General features: G+C 43.1%; 1 protein-coding gene across 1 annotated transcript in view; it reads right to left on the bottom strand.

Moving 5' to 3' along the window:
* Positions 1 to 62: 62 nt before the first annotated feature.
* Positions 63 to 14,144, bottom strand: part of LOC104465821 (suppression of tumorigenicity 5 protein-like) — a gene marked incomplete at its 3' end in the record, with an annotated part of 34,794 nt that continues 20,712 nt past the window's right edge. The window contains exons 3-4 of the mRNA XM_010079018.1: positions 12,110 to 12,246; positions 63 to 211 (exon numbers count right to left, since the gene is read on the bottom strand). Of these exons, the coding sequence (XP_010077320.1) occupies positions 63 to 211; positions 12,110 to 12,246 (286 nt within the window). The remainder of the gene's footprint in view (positions 212 to 12,109; positions 12,247 to 14,144) is intronic.

The raw sequence follows: 14,144 nt of genomic DNA, 5'->3' as shown, positions 1-14,144 counted from the left end.
GCCACGACTGATTTTCTTGCAAAAGTTTTAAATAAGGTTCCAGCCCGGGCCGTCCTCGTTACCTGGGGAGGTGCTGTGTATTTCCTGTCCGGCGCTGCCCACATCCTGTGCAGGGACTCGAGGGAGGGCTCGGAGAGCTGGTGGGGTTTGCGGCCTGCCTGGCGGCCCCTCAGCTCCACATCCTCGTACGGGTTTTCCTTGGGTGACTCGCCTTCACGTTTTTGGGTTGGTTTGTGGGTTGGTTTGTTTTTTTTTTTTTTTTTTTTAAGAAAAGAAAAACAGACAGGAATGTAAAGTTAAAAAAAAAAGTAAAAATCATGTGAACCAAGTGAAAGGCTTTTAGAAAGGCTCCTCGGCTTTCAGCATGACTCATCCCTCTAGCTGCAGCTGGAAGTGTTTGGAGGAGAACTTGGCTATGAGGTCGACAAGTTTCTTTGGGTTTTTTTTTACTGCCTTTTTTTTTTTTTAAATAAAATGCAAAGATTTCACAAGACGTGCTTCTGAGCATCCACAGCTGTGGACAATTTATTGATATATAAAAGCTAAGGCACATTACTACTTTAAAGTGTATCAGTAGACTTTATAAACCTATAGCAGCCACTCACAGGGTGAAGTGAACAGCAATAAACAACTGCTCTCAACATACCACCCTTACACACAATAAGACAACTTTTATTTGATGCTACCTTCATTTTTTTCTTCCCCTGAGAGAAAGAAAAAAAGGATAAACACTGGAGCTCAGCAGTGCCAAGAGAGAGGATTGGAAAATGTAAAAGATAAGGGAAGAATTTCTGCCCCAACCATACTGCATCCTCCAAGTGTACTTTAAAATACATCGTGCCTTCTAATTAAGCAGCTATTCATTTCGGTTTAAGCCTGGAAGTGTGAGGCTCCTTGATTTATCAATTATAGTGATAAAAGCCTTTGCTTAGCAAGTTCACATATTCACAATACAAGTGAAAATACAGTTTTGCTGGAGTAGTGCATCATAGTAAGATTGCTAGTCAAACGTAAGCACAAGAGTAAATGTTTTAGTTTTGTTTTAATTAGAAGCCTGAATAACTGCTGCTCTTGAAGAATGTTTGAATTGGCAATCACAGCTTATTATTTCATCCAGAGGGATCCAATTCTAGAGGCTGCACTATCATCGTAGTCAATCTGCATGCCACATGGAAAGAATACCTTCAGGTGCATGGGGTACTGAGAACAAAGACATTTTGATAAATGCAATTCACAGAATAAATCTTAAGCAACAAATATTCCTGAAAAAATTTAAAGCTACAAATGTTCTGGGAGGATTATGGAATTGACTGATTCCTCCTTCTGGAGGAAGCAAAACAAATAGCTATTGCACACTAATTCCGTTACTCATAAACTCTAGAGCTCTAGATATGATAATCATAACAACAATAAATAGCCAACTTTGCAAAATGCTGTTGCTTATTCACAGCTAATTGGACTGTATTAGCATAATAAAATTTCTTGTAAGCCCAAGTCAAGTATAGGTCAAGCAAGTATTTTAGAATGGATTAACAGATTTCACAATAACCAGCTACGTTAGACACTGCTTAAACATATGCTTCCTTGTGAAAACAAATGTTATTACATTAGTCTGCGTAGTATCCAAACTCCTGAGGAGAAACAAGCCCATCAGTTGAAAAGAAACCTTTTTTAAAATGTAAAGCATTTAAAAGTTTTAGGGTGATTCTCTTTCCAAGACACAATGTAAACCAGAATTGCTTGAACTCAGTTAAACTCAACATTACTAATGTTGACCTAAAATATTAAGTATAGAAACAGCCCCAGAGAAGTCTTGGATGAGAGGAGAGGGAGGAGCAAGGACCCACGAGCAGAGGCTGCTTTTCTGACTCAGATTCTCTACCAAAAGAAAGCTCGGCCAAATTCCTCTTCAGTGTAATGTGGAGGTCAGTGGAGACACCACAAGGATTTAACCCTTTCCCAGGAGCTTCTTCAGATGTCTGGCTTGCTGTTCTAAAATGCTTGTTTCTTTTATTTTTCTCATTTGCTTAAAAATATTTTTTTTTTCATTTTGAAATAATGCCTTGAGACCAAATATGCCTCACCTATTTTTTTTTTTAAGAATAAACTTCCCCACCAAGTCTCTGAATCTCTGATAATTAAATAGTCTGATCAACATGAAACAAACTGGTTTTGCTGAGTTGGCATTTGAACCCAGTTTTTGGTTCAGCCAGTGAACTAAAAGAGACAATTTATTTGTCTAGGTCTTCAGTAATTTTCAAACCTTAGACAACCACCATTTTTAGTGTATATACTCTCCCTGGTGGATGAGACCAAAAGACCAGATATGCAAACAGAGCACTAGGCAGCCCAGACAGATTGGTTTCTGGGTGCCAAGAGTAGGAAGGACAAGAGACAAGAAACTCAAGATGGCAAGCAAGCTGAAAAGATGTGTGAGGGTATGCAGAGCTGGCTTAGATCAGCATTTAACTGTGTCACTCTGCACTTCGACTCCCTTCTGTGCGAGAAGGACCTGGGAACTGATGGCCACCAGCAGATGCTGGTCCCATACTGCAGGGAGGCTCTGGGGAAGGGCTGCAGGGGTGGCTACTACAGCTGCTGTAGTACAAAAATGAAGAAAGCTCCCATATAGCTGGGCTGGTTCAGAGGTTTGCAGCTTTGATCTCTGCATTTCTCTTCAACACCATCAATTCTCTAGTCCCAAGACCCAGGCAAGGAATGTTCCCAATCTGCAAGCTGCAGTGCTTTTGCATTCATTTGGATGTGCTGCAGAAGGAAAACACATTTACAATGAAAGAGCAAGGAAACATCCTTGTTCCTTCCATATGGATGTCTCTATTGGAAACCAAAAGGAGAAACTTCATGCAGTATAGAGCCCAGGCTTGTCTGTCTTAATGAGGCTGATCCAGCTGCCACACAAGACAACAGCAGACTATCACTGACTTCAAAGGAAGCTGAATCAGACCCCCAGAATGCATACGGTCACGTGAAATAGCAAGTCTTTGGCACATACTGTCTAATCACCATCCCTGCTTCCAGATCAGTTCCCTTTATACGCATTTTTTCCAAGTTTCCCATTCTCTTGAATTCTATGTACTAAACTGCTGAGTTAACCCAGGACATTTATCTGTACGACATTTATCTTCAGAAGATCTCACACGCAATTTAATGATTAGTCCATAGGGGGGAAAAAAAAAAAAAGATAAAACAGCCCAGTGATCTTTAGAAAACTCCTGAGGAATGCAGTGCCTTGAGCTTAGGCATCAGTGAGTTTCCTCCAGCGGCTGCAATTCCTCACTCCGTGATGCTCTGCGAGTCAGCCCCACCGGGTCCGGAGGCAGCACACAGCATCCTCTGCTCAGCCCCTCACACGTGGCAGATGGGAAGCAGAGGCAGACTCAGCAAGTCTGTCTCATGCTGAGAAAGGAGTGAAAAGTAAGTCTAAGGGGAAAAAAAAAAAAAGGCAGGCAGACACTTCTCTATAAATGGCAGAAAACAGGGAAATGAATCTTTTCTGTCTAGATGGGAGAAATAATTATCACAGGAACAAAGTGATTCACTGAGCGCTGATTAGAAATCCTGCCTTTTACACTGCCAGGGAAGCAAGAAGAATCAAACCACAGGTATACAATAAGGGAAAGGGCTCATCAGCTGGTGTTAACTTGGGTGCCTAAATTAGGGGCCAGTGCTCACAGACCCTCTCCAGAGGGTGATGCTGCATGCCCAGGCTAGGAGCCTGCCACCTTCCCTGCTGGCCAGAGAGCCCAGGCCCCTAAGCTGAATGGCCAACAGAGATAGCAGCTCACAAATGACAAAGGGTGTATTTCCTACACACTAGAGCATGTGCACAAAATATAGGGCAATTAATGTCTTTTACCATGAACTGGGAGATGCAGGCTTGAGCTGCCATCCCAGGAGAGACTTGGGAAAAAGCAGCATATACCTCCAGAGGCAAGGAGCTGGAAATAGCGGCAATAAAGAGGCAGGAAAAGAGGCCCAGACAGGCAGAGTCAGGACTGAATAGCAGACAAGTAGAAATACCCAAGTGAGCAGACTGTGAGAAGCTCTGACACTGGTGGCACCTATCCCCTGAACATATTGCAGTGTTTCTGTAACATACACAAGGCACATCATCAGCTCCATTCCACACATAATCCCACTGATGGCACCTACAAGTTCTTGAACCACCTTTTTTTGCCCTCTGCCTGTGAGCTCTGTTCAGTTGTAGATATAGCCCAATCCATCCATCTCGCGCACACGTGGGGCACACAGGCACTTGCAGAGGATTAAGATACAATACAGCTGGGCAAGGGAGAAGCAAGCAGAGGAGGGTGGTTGGGGAATTCTGCTTTTGCTGCTGTTGAAGAGGAAAAAATCGGAATTAATTTCGAAGTGCAAGCACTGCAGGAGGGAACAGCGTGGGATTCATGTGCTGTGCAAACTTACAGCTCCTCAGCATCTCTGGGCACTTAAATCCAAAGAACTGCTCAATGCTGAGAATCCAGGTATGTTGTGTGTACGCATTACTCATTCATTTAATTCATAAAATTACACAAACACAGATTCACACCACCAGTGCTGGAGGAAAACTCAGCCATGGGATGTTTATGAGGCTGGATGAGGCTTTGAGCAACCTGGTCTAGTGGAGGGTGTCCCTGCCCATGGCAGGGGGGTTGGAACTTTATGATCTTTAAGGTCCTTTCCAACCCAAACCATTCTATGATTCTGTGTTCGGATCCAATGGATGAAAACCACAGAATCTCCAGACTCTTATAAAGTATCTGAACTTAGATCTTCAGTACAGATGAGATCTTTCAACATCAGAGAAAATGCAACTGTGCATCTCAGCACAGTTACCCCAGAAATCTCTAGAAAGAGGAACTATTTCAATATCAAGTTACAGCTTAGATACATCATAGCTGCTTTGAAAAGCTACTGCTAAACAGTACAAAGTTATAGACCATTACTTGCTTATAAACCTACCACCCAGTGTATCAGCTCACTACCATGTCCTCAGAAAAGTAGTATAGCATCTGCAACATGCAGAGTGACAGGTCTAAAATGTGGTCAGCCTTTTGAGCCCTGGTCTGTGGAGTTTGTGGGCAACAGCCTGTGCTTCTTGAAATTCTCCCGTTTTGCTTTGCCTTGCAATGAGCGGAAGAAACACTGCAGATACTTCCAGCTCCCTGCCATCTCTGCAGGGACTGCAAGAGCTTAGAGTTGTAATCATAATGAAGCATTAGATGGAGAAGAATAAGCATGGCTGATAAATGAATAAGAAATTTCACCGCCCAAAATCATCCATTTCACACTCAGTCCAAAATCACGTGCTCGAAAACATCTGATGAGCAACTATTAGCACAGCACAGCATCAGCGTGCCTGAACTGCTTGCACTTCACAGAGGTTTAACCCTGCTGATTTCAACGCAGTTTCTGGGAATTTAAACTAGGATTTAGGAGAGAAGGCTCATGGTCATTTTACTCTCTGTTTTACTAACCTGCAGCAACGACTAGAAAACCAGGCAATAAAGCTGACACAGACTCTCAAAGGAAGCTGTAGTGGGTGGTACAGCTGTGAGACAGACTCCACAGAGAAAAATGGGGATCTAAATAGAGCATGAGATAATTATTAAAAATAACTGAAATCCACATATCTCAATGTAGCAACAAAGCAGCAGGCTGATTGTTAATAGGATCAGACAGCTAGAGTATCTGGCCTTTCTTTGTCAGGCCCATATGGTACTGTTTGATTTAATGTGCTCTGGCTGCCATTACCCTATACTGTCTGTTGTTAAAATTGCCACTATTACACTTTCCAAAAACCCACATGCTTTTTAGACTGTGAGAGGCAGAGCAGGGGCATGGAAGAAGACAAGAACATACATTTCCCTGATCACTGCCAGCACCATTATTTTGTATCAATCCCAGCTCTGTCTGACCAACAGCTATCCAGAGACCTCCTGGTAAGGGTCTGACTGAAAATCCAGAACGTTTTCAGAGAAGCAGCTAGCACAGCATTGCTGGCAGAAGTGCAGTCTCTCCAAGTCTGCTTCAGTTTCACAGCAGCCCAGCAATCCAGTTTCTCCCAGTTTAGTACGACCCTTTTGATGTGAGATGATAATATGACAGACAACAATGTGATACGAAAGCATGACAGGCGATAATCTAGCATGTGATAATGGAATTTTACTGGAAAGATCAACTCACTGTCTTTCTAACCTTTTTCCACATTTACTGGAAGAACTCTGCAAATGTTCTAATTTGAAAGCAATGTCAAGCTGGAACATCTTCCAACTGGACCTCAGTCATCATTTCTGCAGCTCTTGGCACACACAGTGGAGGATTCAGTAAAACAGCTAAATCATCCCATTTGTTACATGACATGCACTATTTACAATTTACATCAGAATTCAAAACAACTAATCGGTTTAGAGAGGTGCCATACCAGGAGGATTAAGGCAGTGACACACTGTTCTAGACTCACAAGGAAGGTTAAGCCACCGACGTTCCCTCCACGCTCAGGATCTTGCTTGTAGGTCCAAACCTGTCTGTTTTAACTGCTCAGGCACCCACCTGGGTTAGGCTGCCCTGACACTCCACTTAGTAACACTGATTTGAGACATATTGCTCCATCTCCTCTCTTATGAGTGCTGATGTATTGGGAAAGAACTGAGAGACCCATATTCACCCTTTCTCATCTCTCTGGAAAAACCTGTACTTACGCAAGTACAGCAACCTGGCCCTCACTAATTTCAAGGAGCGATGGCCACACCAAAAGGACTTTTTGCTTCCTGATTACCTCAAACCTGTATACAAGATTCAGATGGATATGATTTTACTCAAAACAAAAAAAAGAAAAGAAAAGAAAATAATAAAAAAAAGAACAACTTTTCTCAGCCTGGTACCAGTCGGACTGGTTGGGGGCTTTATGATTTATTTTTCACTCAACTCTCTGGCTGTGAAGAAGGCCCATGCAAACCCAGAGCTATCTAGTGCAGAAGTAAACAAGAAGCTGATTCTCCCCGAACTGAAGTGAGATAGTCAACTTGGCAGAGGAAAACAGCTGAACAATTTTGGATAACTACACTGTTTCACTTTTCAGTCACCTTGAGTGTCAATTGTACAAAGGTTCAATTATGTATCTCCAGAAGATTAGGGATTAAGCTGCTATCATCAGTCTTAACTCCTCTTAAGGTGCAAAAAATATTTGTCAAGAGAAGGATCCAGCTATTGAAGGGGCTCAAAATCTCCTAAACATGATGCTGAACAGGTCCAGCAAGTCAAGCAAGTCTTATCCTAAAGAAGTGTACAGCCTAATCCCAGCTGGGGACTCTAAAAGAGGTTAATTCATTAGCATTGTCTTTCGTGTTAGCTAACAGAGTTCTAAGAGTGCTCTGGACCACTGCAATTTTGTGAGCAGACACCAGTCTTGCCTGTAAGCCAGTCAGATAGAACAGGAACCTTACTGAGGCAAGACCTCTCTGCACTAGCGTATGTGGCCCAAATAAACCCATTCTTATACAAACCACTCTTCTTATTGCGCTAGGAACAGACTACACCCGTTAGAAGACCTACAATCTGATACTCGTACTTCTGGGCTACATGCTGAATAGTCCACCTATGACTCCAAAAACAGCAGAGGAGCAAGAAACCCTGGCAGTCACAGATCTTCATGGAGGAAAAGCATTTTAATCACTTTCATTCTTCCTAGAAAAAAAAAATGTTTTCAATGAAGGCCAGGCAGATGTAAGAGCAAATGGCTCTTGCTTGGACAGGACAAATGGAGCTGTGCAACATCAAATTAAATATTCTCAATCTGTGATGCAACATGCACAGCCCAGCTGAGCCATGGGTCTCTTACACATCTATGCAGTGTCCTCTTAGAGGAAATCTCCACCTGTTCTACTGTGTCCAGCACTCTGAGGAGTTACAAACAGAGCAGGATGGCTTGCCTCATTAAAGATTTCTTCCACTGTATTTAACTTCTGAATTGTGAGTGCAATTTCTCTTACAAACACAAACTGTAATTTACATGGCTTTACTAGATTTTCTCAAGTTAAATTTAATATTGTGCCCTTAACCTTGCCTTTACTCATTCAAGAATTTTTGGTGATAACACATTCTTCTAGATATCAGGTGAAAAATGCCTCAGAGACACCAGGCCTTAAATAACAACATTCAAATATCTCAACTGCATTTAGAGGACCACGCTGGAAAGCTGAAACCATATGCTACATATGACAGGAAATACCGTTGTCCACAAACACAGCAGAAGCAACCATCTCAGATGTCTCTTAATACTATGATAGTTTCTTGAATTCGCACAAAGCCAAGCGTGGTTTCCTCAACTGGATTCATAAAGCCACATCAATTTTGGTCTGATTAAAGACTCATTCAAAACCACAAGAAGCAAAACAATGTTAAGTTTACTACGACTGCCACATTCTTGGGAGTGCTAGTACAGAAGATGAATGAAGTCCACATGGTTCTTTGCACATGGAATGCATCTCTCATTAATATTAGGAATGTGCACCCCTTTATACAACTGCTTCTTGATTAATGCAAAATGGGTTGTTATGTTCCAATCCAATACCTGTCTTGCACTTAACATGCGGATATTTAATCTACTAAAGTTACAAAAATATTACAAAATTAAACAAAGTGTCTGGTTCATGGTGTCACTGGATTTCAAAGCACAATCATTTTTGGTTTTAATGTACCTTAAAACTTTTTTTTTCTTTTCCTAAGTCAGCTCTCAAAATAACATAAATCCCTGTCCTGGTCATTAAAGAAGGAAACAGTGTAAGGGCACCAGGAGAAAGACAAAGGTTTAGTGTGCATATGCATCACATGAGGAGGTCACGTAGTAACCACAAACCCAATGACTCTAGTCCTAGCACTTGACTTTTTCTTGATATCACTGTGAAGCAATTTTTCTTTTTATCCAGTCAGAATTATTCTTGTTGCTGTTTGCAACCATTGTCTTTCATCCTTTCACCATGCACGTCCAAGAAGTGCCTGCCTCCGCCTTTTCCATAACCCCTCCTAGGCAGTGGAAGACAGCATTTGGGTCCTTCCCCCAGACTTCTCTAGGCTAAGCAGTCCCAGTTCTCCCAACCTTTTCCTGTTTATGTTGTATGCTCCAGCCTCAACAACCATAGTAGCCTTGCTCTAGACTATCTGCAGTCTGTTGATGTCTCTCGGGTACTGTGAATACTCCAGATGTGGCCTTACAAGGGCCAAATAGAGGGGAATTACCACTTCCTGTGACTTGCTGGCCACACTCGTGCTAATGCAGGCCAAGGAGTGGTTTGCCTTATTTATTAAATCATTATATATTGTATTGCATTATCAGAAGGTTATTCTGACCCACGTGGGGGACTGTATTTGTCTTTCTCAAACTTTTCAAACCACTCCTGTTTGCTGAGGTCCCCCAGGACAGAAGCCCAGCTCTCCTTTCGGTCACCACATCCCCCAGCCTGGTGCCCCTCAGCAGGACGTCTCTCCCTCACTGGAAAGCAGAGGAGAGCTGTGGATAAGTTGTGGGTTATCTATCAGAGAGTATCTTCTAAAAAGCATATTTAATGTTACATATCTACAAGATACTGTGTGGGGTACTGAGCACTCTCACTCAGACTAGTGCAATGATCAAAATACAACATTTTTTCTTGTGTTTTGACAATTCCATTAAAAGTTTAAATTCTGCAAGGTTGGGGACACACACTTTTTTAGGTTTATTACAACAGTGACAATGTTTTAACTGCCTACAAGCTTTCAGGGAGGCAGGAGATTGAACCAGGTATAGACAAAAAACCCACCAGCACCTCTAGAGCAACTGTTCGCAAAGGAAACCCAAAACAGCAATGGCAGAGCCCTTTATAGCTCTGAAGCAGATGTAAATCTATAAAATAAACTCACTCTTACAGACACCTGGTTTGCATGAGTACAAAAGTGCTACTAAGAGACTTGGATCTAGCACTACTGGTATAAGTTATGCAGATGTGATACACAAAACTACAACAGTTTTTTTTTAAGCTGGAGATCAAACTGCTTTGAGTTATCTTTAATCATGCTTGACAGTTTATAAGAATTACACTGATTTGGTATTCCCCCCGCACTGCCTGTACTGAATGAAGTGCTTTGGAAAGAGATTGTTAAAAAGCAGTACAAAACAATGAAGTTCTGTGTTTGTCCACAGATCTGAAATTTTGGATTCTCTTCCCACTGCCCTGCCAAAATGCCCAAATTATAATCTGCAGGGAGCTAGCTTATAGTTCCCATGAGTTAGAAGAGCCCATTATGATTTTGTTTGATGGAATCCAAGATATCTTTTAATTTGAAGAAAGCTGCCTATGAGTCCTATCACTACACCCCCTGACCAAGAGTCCCTCCCCATCTCTCCTGTAGCCCCCTTTCAGCACTGGAAGCTGCTCTAAGGTCTCCCTGGAGCCTTCTCTTCTCCAGGCTGAACAACCCCAACTCTCTCAGCCTGTCCTCATATGGGAGGGGCTCCAGCCCTCTGATCATCTTCGTGTCCCTCCTGTGGACCCACTCCAACAGGTCCATGTCTGTCCTGTGCTGAGGACCCCAGAGCCGGACGCAGCACTGCAGGTGGGGTCTCACGAGAGCAGAGTAGAGGGGGAGAATCACCTCCCTCGACCTGCTGGTCATGCTTCTTCTGATGCAGCCCAGGAACCGGTTGGCCTTCTGGGCTGCAAGCACACATGGCTGGGTCCTGTTAAGCTTCTCATCAACCAATACCCCCAAGTCCTTCTCAGGGCTGCTCTCAATCCCTTCATCCCCCAGCCTGTCTTGATACTGGGGGCTGTGCTGACCCATGTGCAGGACTGTGCACTTGGCCTTGTTGAACTTCACGAGGTTTGCATGGGCCCACTTCTCAAGCCTGCCAAGGTCTGTCACGTATCTACATAAGCTCTCACTTTTATTAACAGGCACTGAACAGCAGCAATTTTTCTGTGTTCTGAAGGCATTTTTTGAATGGCATAGAGGAAGAGTACAGTTGAAAATTGAAAGAGTAAATTCCTGTTTTCACTGAGGCTGACAAGCCAGAGACAGAATTTGGGTGTAAGTACAAAGAGCCCCAAGCTGCAATTTGTGGCCACTGTTCCTCACTGTATCAACTGATACAACCAAGAAAAGTTTTGTTCTATCATCTTTGTTTGCCCTTCAAACATTTGTAAGCAGTATTAGAGTGCCTCTGGTCCTCCTTTTACCAGACTAAACAAGCTCAGTTTGTCAATGTCTCTTCAGAGGACATGTGCTCTAGGGCCCCAGACTATCTTGGTAGCCCTCCAGTTTTCAGTAGATAAAGATTCATTGTCCAAAGAAAAATGAAGTATGCTTTGTATCTGTTGTAATAATCCAACAATGAAAGAGTTAAATACAATACAGATATTCATCACTTGTGTGGAAAATCTGTGCTCTGAAGGGCTGCCCAATTTTCGGTAATTATAACAACTTTTTTGATGTTAAAAGAATGTATGCATAGGCCATACATTTCCTTCTAAGACCAAAAGAAACATGTTTTTCTTGTGAAGCTTAATCAAAACAGTGTTTCTGTTGTGCATTCCTGATGGCTGTATAGCTAAAGGAAATTAATTTTTCTTTAACCAGCAACTGGGACTTAGGGGAGACCAGGAACAGTGCTACAAACAACTGCTTTGGGGCAGTCCACACAGGCGTCCTGAAAAGCTCAGGCTGACCACACAAGGCCTGTGAGGTTAATCTTGCTATCGGATAGTTCTGTAAACACTGTCTCAAGTTCAGTTCTTTACATTTTTACACCACTCAAGGCTTCAAGCCAAGGCCTTGATAAAAAGAAATATTTGGTTCTTGAAAAGCATGGCAAAAGCTGGCCAAACGGTCTGTTTCCAATACCACCTGATGAAGTCCAAAGGAATCAAGATCTCCTCCACACAGACCGAGAGTTACATTGCACTGATGCATCAAACCCATTTGCCCTCCATTTAATGTCTCTCTACTGACAGCACTGAATGTTCTTGCATGGGACATGTGTTCCACAGCACACAGTCTGACCACAACTGCTCAACATCCCGCTGCGAGCCCATGTACTACAAGTAGTTCTTACCTACAATGTCTTCGTAGGCATTTTCTTCTAAAGTGCTCTTGGATCCAAATTTATGCTGGCTCTCAGTCCCATTTTCAGTTGGGGAGGGAGGGTACAGGGATTGCAGACTCGATGCATCCTCAAACTCAAAGGATTTTCTAAAGTTTAAAACAATAAGTAATTAGGAACTAGAATGCAAAATTATTCAGACACTTAGCTGAGCATTTGTTTGCTAAGAAATATACATAAAGACCAACAAAAAAATCTCACATCATGCTTTAAGGACTAACTTTTAGAGGACCTCAAGTCCTGCACTCACAACAGGCTTTAGTATAGCAATCTCTGATACCTGTATGAGGTTGGAAGTATTGCTATCCCCATTATGTGGACAGGGAGAAAATGCCAACAAAGTATGTGATATTTTTCAAGGGTTACAGAGTAAGTTAGAGGCACAGTCCTCAGATTAGGAATTGTTTTGCTCTTGCCAGGGGCCCCAGAAACATGTGACCATCTCCGCTCAAGAAAAAGACATTTCTCTGGAAAGCGTTCCTCCACCAGTTGCTATGGTGTCCTGAGTTTGAAAACACTCACACATCTCCTGAACCTCCAGATATGGTCCCACATAAAGGTCAGTGTACAAATGCCAAAGGCAACTCGTGTGAAAGCCACCCGTTGCCCTTGCACACCCCGCATCAAGCCCTGGCAGCAAAGGACAAAGCACAGAGGAAATTAAAGCTCTCCAGGGTGGATGAGCAGCCCAGCCTGATGGCTGGGGGCCTGAAGGCTTGGGTTTTCTGGCAGGAAGGTGGGGGGCAGCTGGGTCAGAGGAACCCCCACAACTTGTCTCCCACCCAGGTGTTCAAAGGAGAGGTGATTTACCATCTCTCACCCACTCCTGTCCCAGTGCTGCCCAGCAGCTCTGGGTGACGGGAGCCCAACGCCTCCCCATTCTCCAGTTTGCTTAGCACTTGTTCTCTGGTGCAACATCTACACCGAAGCTGGGAGGTGCATGGTTATCACTGCCCGCTGCAGAGAGGCTAGCATTTGTTTGACTGATTTAGTGATGAGGACAAAATGGTGTGAAAAATGGGCTCAGGTTGGAGTGTAAATCCTGAGGTGCTGTCAGGCTTGCAGAGACTGTGCTGATGCCCATACTTCACCCACTGACACCCAAACTAGATTAACAGCAACCATCCTACCATCAACCCCCTTTCCTCTTCTCCCCAGCTGGAATGAAACATATGTTGACAATATATCCATGTGGCAGTGGCAGAGTCTTGTGAGACACCCCTCAGCCTGTTAATTGGCTCAAGAGCATCTGTACAGGCAACACGGTGACTGTCGTACAGACACTGCCTTTGACGAGAGCATTTCCTGTTTGTCTGCTGGAGCAGACTTATGGGTTTGGGGCCTCCTCTCTTTCCTTTCTGTAATCTTAACAATATCCAGGTCCATGTTATGAGCATCAAGATCATGGCAGAAACAAGTCAGATCCAGACATCTGCTCTTCCACGCCTACTGGCAGTTATAGGAGATACCTAGGCACTGAAGACATACTTATGTATGAAATGAGACTTTCTAAAGTAGTTAAATATCCAACTCTTAAAGATTTCAAGGCAATGCTACGATGCAGCGACACTGCATAGGACCACAGGAATGGTTTTGTGGACCAGCACTCAGCTGTGGTCTATGTGTCCTGAGCCTCTCCTGTGACACTCCTCTCCTGCGCTGTGTCAGTGCCAGAGGATCTCCAGCCACCAGGGAACATCCAGCTCACATCAATCTCAAGTGTAGAAGCCACCGTGGTCACCATCTCCTCTGAATACAGACTGGCTCTATGTTAGCATGCAAATACGAGAGACTTTCTCCATTTTATTTATTATAATGTTGAGTTAGCCACCAGAAAGAAAACCTATGTTTTCAACCAAAATATTAGAAGAATAAATATCCACAGTCCGTTCTCATGACATTCCAGCAAGTGCAAACCACACCTATGTTCAGTCTGAAACACTGAGCTATAAGCTGTAGACATAATGAATTATGTCTGTTCTTTGAG

This window comes from Pterocles gutturalis, unplaced genomic scaffold (genome assembly GCF_000699245.1).
Source record: "Pterocles gutturalis isolate BGI_N339 unplaced genomic scaffold, ASM69924v1 scaffold28603, whole genome shotgun sequence".
In the NCBI taxonomy this organism is placed as follows: Eukaryota; Metazoa; Chordata; class Aves; order Pterocliformes; family Pteroclidae; genus Pterocles; species Pterocles gutturalis.
The sequence above is the reverse complement of the archived record's forward strand: the minus strand, read 5'-3'. Positions and strand labels throughout refer to the sequence as shown.